Source organism: Cervus elaphus, chromosome 25, assembly GCF_910594005.1.
Source record: "Cervus elaphus chromosome 25, mCerEla1.1, whole genome shotgun sequence".
Lineage (NCBI taxonomy): Eukaryota > Metazoa > Chordata > Mammalia > Artiodactyla > Cervidae > Cervus > Cervus elaphus.
The window spans coordinates 35,920,681-35,928,820 of NC_057839.1; the positions used below are offsets into that span (position 1 = coordinate 35,920,681).

General features: G+C 34.5%; 1 protein-coding gene across 4 annotated transcripts in view; it reads left to right on the top strand.

Moving 5' to 3' along the window:
- The window catches only part of PRKAA1 (protein kinase AMP-activated catalytic subunit alpha 1), a 28,126-nt gene extending 19,986 nt beyond the window's left edge, over positions 1–8,140 (top strand). For all 4 annotated transcript variants that reach the window (XM_043887687.1, XM_043887689.1, XM_043887688.1 and 1 more), the window contains 4 exons: positions 949–1,173; positions 3,112–3,598; positions 3,709–3,835; positions 5,138–8,140. In XM_043887687.1, coding sequence (XP_043743622.1) covers positions 949–1,173; positions 3,112–3,598; positions 3,709–3,835; positions 5,138–5,382 — 1,084 coding nt within the window. In that variant the 3' untranslated portion in view covers positions 5,383–8,140. The remainder of the gene's footprint in view (positions 1–948; positions 1,174–3,111; positions 3,599–3,708; positions 3,836–5,137) is intronic.

Genomic DNA, 8,140 nt, shown 5'->3' on the forward strand with positions numbered 1-8,140 from the left:
ATTGTGCATATATATAATGGACCATTACTGAAGTCTGTTTTCCCAGTTTGGATAAGGTCTTCCTGTGTGGTCTAGATGTATGGAAACCTTTACTTTCAAAACAGTATTTATTAGTCAGTTCAACAATTTATTTGACCAGTTTAAAGAAACCCTTTCCCTGAAGCCAGACTTTGAATGGGTTATCTAGTTAGTCTGCAGCTAGTTGTCAGTAGGGCTTCATTCTGATGGCTCAGTGGTAAAGAATCCACCTGCTACGCAGGAGACCTGAGTTCGAACTTTGGGTCAAGAAGATCCCTTGGAGAAGGAAATGGTAACCCAGTCCAGTATTCTTGCCTGGGGAATTCCATGGACAGAGGAGCCTGACGGGCTACAGTCCATTGGGTCGCAAAAGAGTTGGATACGACTTAGCAACTAAATAACGATGACAGTTAAGTCAGCAGGCTACAGTACAATGCAAATAAGAGTTTAAAGTTCTCTGCAAATCAGTTAGCTGGGCTTCATTCCACAGCTTCAGGCGCCTTTTACCTTGGTATAAGGTCTTAGGTTATTGGGGAGAGTGGGTTTATAGTCTATCACTACAGAACATTCCCAGTTGAGGAAAGATCACTTAATCTGTAACCAAAAAACAGTGGTTTTAAATTCAGTAATGATATGTTTGTTCAAAGTTTGGCCCTATTGGTTGGATATCATGAGGACAATTGTAAGGTAGTAAGGAGAGAGTTTTAGCTATAGTCTGTAACTTTAAAAAAATTCTTAATTTTTGTTTTCCAAGATGATACTGATAGAATTAGTGTAGAATCTCTATGTGTAGTACATAGCAGTGACTTATAGAAACCATATTCAGACTAAGAATTCTTTATGAAGTATCTGTATTTAAAATGCATGATTAATTAATTGACTCTTAAGTTACTAATGCTTGTTTAACCCAGTTGGTATTTCCTGTTGCAGATTGTATGCTGGTCCAGAGGTGGATATATGGAGCAGTGGGGTTATCCTCTACGCTTTATTATGTGGAACCCTTCCATTTGATGATGATCATGTGCCAACTCTTTTTAAGAAGATATGTGATGGGATCTTTTATACCCCTCAGTATTTAAATCCTTCTGTGATTAGCCTTTTGAAACATATGCTGCAGGTGGATCCCATGAAGAGAGCCACAATCAAAGATATCAGGTGATAAAGCAACCTGACTGTCAGATCTAACAGTATCAGTGATATAAGTCAAGTGAAAGAGAAATTTGCAGAACAGTATGTACAGTGTAATCCCGTTTTTATGTTAAAAATAGTTTATAGACTCAAACTTATTTTATCTTTATTTAAAAATACTAAACTGGCTACCTTAGGAAGTAAGATTAGGAGGAGGAAAGGCTTTCACTTTTTGCTTATGCTTCTTTATCTGTTTTGAAATTGTAACTGTGAACATTATATTACTTTTTAAATTTAAAAAAAGGTAATGAAAAAAATAAAAGGACCTTAGTAGGGTGTTAGATTTGGTAGTGATTCTCTAAGATTTTCTATAATATGCTTCATGTTTGACTTTTACACATTCTCATACTTTTTCATAGTAAATGTGTATGTTACTTTTTGAGTTCTCATCTTACAAGTTACTGTATTTTTTCCTTTTGTTCATCTCAAGGAATGAGAAAATTTTAATTCAATCAATGACATGTTTGTTTTTGTAGTAGTATACATTGAATTACATATGAAATTACTGTTTTGTAAGTAAAAAAGTCCAACAATATTGCCAGTTTCATGTGGTTCAACCTAATAGTTTAAATAAGGCAAAAGTGATGATGACAAATCTCAAATTTGAGCAGGTCATTTCTGATGAAGATAATACTGCAAACTTTGTTTCTTCTACCATTGTTTTTCTTTCCTTTTTTCGTTAATGGAAATTTCTCTTTTGGTCTTCTAATGTTTATATAGAACATTTCTCTGAGATGGAAGGAGAAGGATGAAAGAAATCAGATGGGTATCTGAGACTAGTAAAGAAGAAAGTATTAGGGCAATGAAGAAGAAAGAGCATGTGTAGAACTTAAAGTTTGATTCTTAAAATAGATAAACAATAAGGACCTACTTTATAAGCACAGGGGACCCTATTCAATACTATGTAGTGACCTGTGTGGGGAAAGAGTCTAAGAAAGAGTGGATATGTGTGCAACTGATTCACTGTGCTGACAGCAGAAAGTAACACAACATTGTAAAACCAACTACAGTTTAAAAAAAAAGCTTATTCCTTTCCAATTACTCCATATTCTGCAGACTAAAAAAGAGAATGAATGGCAGGTCATGACTTTACTACTAGAGGAGAAGGACTGATCCATCGCTAAAATTTATATTTCAGAATATCTTAGTTAGAGGTGGTTTTCCTTGTGTTTTACATATTTTTTTCCCAATTTAAATGAAATATGTGACAATTGGAAAAGACTTAGAAAACACCAAAAACATTAGAGAATTTAAATGATCTTTAATTCCGTTATCCAGAAGATAATCTTTGTTCTTTGGGGTGTTTCCTCTCAGTATTTTTAGTTTTAGCATATTTTTATATAATTCAAGTCAAAAAATATCTTTTTATATATAAAACTAGGAAATCCTCTGTTCCTTCATTAAAATAAGGGGATATTATTATCTTATTGGAGTTGTTTGAAAATGAGGTGAGATAACAGATATGAAGTGTTCAGCCTAAAATCTACCACATAGTAAGCATTCGATGAGTGAAAGCTGTCTATTTTTGTTGTTATATATATTTTTTCACTTAACATTATATCCAAAGAGGAAGCCACTGACTAATTTTATTCTTTTCTGAGCTGGAAATAAGATGGTCTTTACCATTAGTATGTCATTGCCATTTGTTCCAAAAATTTAAAGTGTAGACACTTCTTCCTGGTTGCTCCAGTAGTTCTCTCCCTCTTACTATCAGAGGAAGGCTGGAGCATTTCTGTTATACAGTGAAATGTGAGCCAAAAGAGAAAAATCTGTTTTAAAAAAATGATAACACAGTATGAATATAAATATAAAGGGTAATACTGTATGAGTATAAATTCCCCCAAACAGTTACTTTCAGCCTCATCTCTCCTCCAAACCCTTCTGACACCTACCATTTTCTCTCAGGGAACATGAATGGTTTAAACAGGACCTTCCAAAATATCTCTTTCCTGAGGATCCATCGTATAGCTCAACCATGATTGATGATGAAGCCTTAAAAGAAGTATGTGAAAAATTTGAGTGCTCAGAAGAGGAGGTTCTCAGCTGCCTTTATAACAGAAATCACCAGGACCCTTTGGCAGTTGCCTACCACCTCATAATAGATAACAGGAGGATAATGAATGAGGCCAAAGATTTTTACTTGGCAACAAGCCCACCAGATTCCTTTCTTGACGATCACCACTTGACCCGGCCCCATCCTGAAAGAGTACCATTCTTGGTTGCTGAAACTCCCAGGGCGCGCCATACCCTCGACGAATTAAATCCACAGAAATCCAAACACCAAGGTGTAAGGAAAGCAAAATGGCATTTGGGAATTAGAAGTCAAAGTCGGCCAAATGATATCATGGCAGAAGTTTGTAGAGCAATTAAACAACTGGATTATGAATGGAAGGTAAGAAAGAAAGAGCATTCTGATTATTAGCATATTTGACAAACCTGTAGTCTATCATGTTTTACAGAAGAATTCCTTTACACTTTGTTTTTGTCCATTCCATGTGCTAGGTTGTAAACCCGTATTATTTGCGTGTTCGGAGGAAGAATCCTGTGACAAGTACATACTCCAAAATGAGTCTGCAGTTATACCAAGTGGATAGTAGAACATATTTATTGGATTTCCGAAGTATTGATGGTATGTACATCACACAGAACAACCTAGACAACATATTAGACCTTGTTACTTAATTTGGCATTTTAGTAAATCTTTGAGTCTTTTGAAGCTTCTTGAATTGTACCTCGTAATTCAATAGCAAAAGAACATAAAAGCACCTTTTAGATTTGAATATTTGAGAATCTTGGAAATAGTTTATTGTCCTTTTAAGACTATCTTCTAAAATCCTTAAAGCCTTATACAGCTTTATCCTCAAGTGATAGTTTGTTACTTTTTTGTTTCTTGTAGTTCATTTTGGTAAGATGAAATGCTTTATTTAGAATAAATGTTGACTTTGCTGTTAAAGTCAGTAGCATTAAACTTAAAAAATATCTGATATTTAATAAAATTCATTGAAGTTTTAGAGTACAGTGCTTCCCTGGTGGCTCAGAGGTAAAGAATCCACCTGCCAATGCAGGGTTATTTCTCTGGGTCGGGAAGATCCCCTGGAGAAGGAAATGGCAACCCACTCCAGCATTCTCGCCTGGGAAATCCCATGGACAGAGAAGCCTGCTGGGCTACAGTCCATGGGGTCGTAAAGAGTTGGATGTGACTGAGCATGCATGCACACAGCTGTGCACATATAAATGCTCTCTCACGAACAGAATCTTTAAGTAGACGTGTTTATGGCTTTTCTTCATTGGCCAAGTCAATTAAGATATGTTGCCACTTTTGTTCACTTATGAGATTTACCCATGACTTTGTCTTCTTTATAAACTCAAAAGATAGTACTTACATAGTATCAGAAAGACACAGCTTTAAGCTATGATATGTTGGCCAAACCTGTTTGTCTGTTTATGTCCAGATGGTATTAATCTATGTTATGCCACTTGCCTCTTTTATACACAGTAATGTATTCCCCTGATGACTTAGTAAGATTGTGTACATATTTGGCTACTCATCAGTCTTGCAATCCAGGATTAAGAGCTCAATGAACTAATAATGAGGCTTAATAAACATCATTCACTAGCAACAAAATTCAACCTTTCTATATTACAATAATAAAATAAATGCACTTAAAATTTGAATCTTGGAAATCATCTCATCTAATTCCTTGCTTTATTAATAAGAAAACATAAACCCCTAACAGTTAAGTGACTTGCCATAGGTAACAAGTGAACAGAGAGGTAAATCTTGAAACTTCATTGCCTCTGTTATAGGGAGTATTCAAAACAAACATGCTCTTGATAGCTGGTCTCACTTAAAGAAGCAAATTAAATACTGTTAAAATTTTGGGAAGGGTGTCATGGATTAGAATAAATTGAATTTTTTTTTTTTACCCAGATGAAATTACTGAAGCCAAATCAGGGACTGCTACTCCACAGAGATCGGGCTCAGTTAGCAACTATCGAGCGTGCCAAAGGAATGATTCAGATGCTGAGGCTCAAGGAAAATCCTCAGAAGCTTCTCTTACCTCATCTGTAACCTCACTTGACTCTTCTCCTGTTGAATTAACTCCAAGACCTGGAAGTCACACAATAGAATTTTTTGAGATGTGCGCGAATCTAATTAAAATTCTTGCACAGTAAACCTAAAACTTTGCTTATTTCTTTGATAGCAATAAGCATGCATAATAAATCATAGCCAAATGCTTCCATGTATAATCAAGTTATACATAATTATAACTGAGGGTTGGCCTTTTGGAATGCAATTTGCACAGAGGTTGAAACATGATTAACAGTTAAAAGCATAATGTGCAAAAATGAATTAAGACAATTTTGTTCATTGTTCAGTAGGCATATAGAATAATATACTATGCGCAATGAATTATAGGTCTCTCAGGCTCACTTGATTTTTTGGCTATTTTATATTTAGTGTATACAGGGCTTTGTAGAATATTAATTTACCATAAAGGCCTTCATATGTTAATTACATGTTGATGTGTTATATATTTGCTTCAAAGATTTATTCAATAAAGATTTGCCTAGAGACTTCCCTGGCAGTTCAGTGGTTAAGACTCTGTGCTTCCAATGTAGGGGGTGCAGGTTCGATCCCTGGTAGGGGAACTCAGATCCCTCATGCCGCGTGGTGCGGCCAAAAAAGGAATAGAGAAATAAATATTTAACTAGAATCCGCAGAGACCTTTAGAGGTGATTTTGTTTTCTGGGCTCCTTAATTTAGCAAGTATTTTCAACATTAGGGACAGCCTGGATGATTCTTCCATATCCTCTCCTTAATTTTCTGTAGTGTATGGTAAGTCACATTAAAGATACCTGACACAGTTAAATTTTTTTCTTTTAGTTTGTTAAGTGCAAAAACATACAGAACTTATATATTCAGATACTCCAGGCACTAATTCTAATTCTACAATTTGCCCCACTATATTCTGTATATAAATTGCTCTTTTTGTCACAAGAGCTGTGTTGCATATACTGTAAATAAATCATTGGTTGGTTTGACATTTGCCAGTATCACAGAGTCCTCTCTCCTAATCATGTCAGTCAGTATTAAACGTATGCAGGAATGTCTGGTCATTCAATCATGTACCTTTTAAATTGATTCAGTGCATAGGACATGTCTTAAAAACCATTAACTGCTTAGACAGGACTTTTTCTCCTAAATTTCATTATGGCCATTTTTTAGAAGAAAAATTGAAAGGCTGTAAGGTGATCACATGTGTTATCTACCACCTAGATTCAATATTTGTTAACATTTTGCCATATTTATCTATATATCTGTATGTAGATACAGTTATATATATATGTGTATATGTATGTGTGTATATATGCTTTTTTCCCCTGAACAACTTGGACATTGCAGATAGACTCATCATGCCTCAAAACTTAAAGCATCTCCTAAAAAGTGATGACATTCTCCTAAAAAACCATAATACCATAATACATTCTCTAATGCCATCTAATCATGCATATTTACATTTCCCTCATTGTCATACAAATTTGTTTCAAACCAGGCTCCAACTAAAGTTTACACATTGCATTTGGTTGTCTCTTAGCTATTACCTTATTGTTTTGATAAAATATGGAACAAATCAGTTCTTCTAACTAGTCACATTTGCTATGGATTTTCATTACTTAAAGTAGCATATGGGAACTGCCCAAAGTTGCTTAATCCTCCTAAGAACTCAGATTTATATTTTCTTTTTCTTGCTCTTAGTGTAATGCATTACATACTAGGTGTAAGAAAAAAATTCAGCCACCTCATATAAAATTTGTATCATGTGTATGCTAATAAAAAAATACTGTGTCATTCATAATTGCCTTATATTTTAACTTCAAGAAAGTTTTTTTGGTATTAATTATCTTTCCATTGCAACAGAACTCTACCCCCCCCCCCCCCCAAGACTCTTGATATTGTAGTATTGTTTTTGGCGCCTATGTAACCTGATGATAATGCTCTCAAATGTCATGATAGCTTGTATAGTTGTAGCTCCAGCATCCCTAGAAACATGCACTGAATTCAAGAGAAAACCTTGCTTCCTTCTGTCCAGGGCTTATTGTATTCAACTTAGAATTGGAAAACTGTATAAAATTATGGGAGTTCCATTTAAATATAAGTTCAAACTGTATTTATAACTTGTATGTGGCCCTCTGTTTTGGAGATACTGACTTCATGTAGGCTCTCTAAGTGCAGCATTATGTTCCTAATGTTAAGAACAGAAGACTGTATTTTTAAAGCTACAGATTTGTATATAGAGCTAAGACATTGTTGTAATGTCTCTGACCTGTTGCGGGGAGTGGGGAACAAAAAGAGGAACCAATTAAATAGGACCTTCTAAAAATTGTTGATTTTGTAAACAGCTTCTTTTTAAGTTATTGTGATTCCTTTAAGTTGCTGGGTTTTATTTTGGATACTTAAATATTGCACTTGTACAAATAGTATGATAAATGCACAGACTATTGCAAGTAGGTTCTTTTTAAGCTGGGATATTTGAAATGACAACTTTTGGTTGAGAATGTCAAGGTTTCATCACAGTTTCCACAAATTTACTGTTGTTTGCAAATTCTTACTAATTGAAGATGTAAGGGAGTCAATGCAAATGATTTTTAATCTTTTTTTATTATGTTTTCAGCAATTTATATTTTTTGTGACTTTATGCAACCATATTTTTACTTTGTCTTGACAACTGAAAGATGTATAAGGCTTTTGCCAGAAATGTACTGTACACAGTTTTAAATAACAGATTTTACTGATATGTAAAATTTTTGCCATTAAAATAAATGATTTCTCACTGAGAGGAACTTTTCTACCAGGTTGGGGGACTGGGGAGCTTAATATATCTAATTTAAGGTAATTTCACTGAAATAAACTCCATTGCTTTTACTTTGA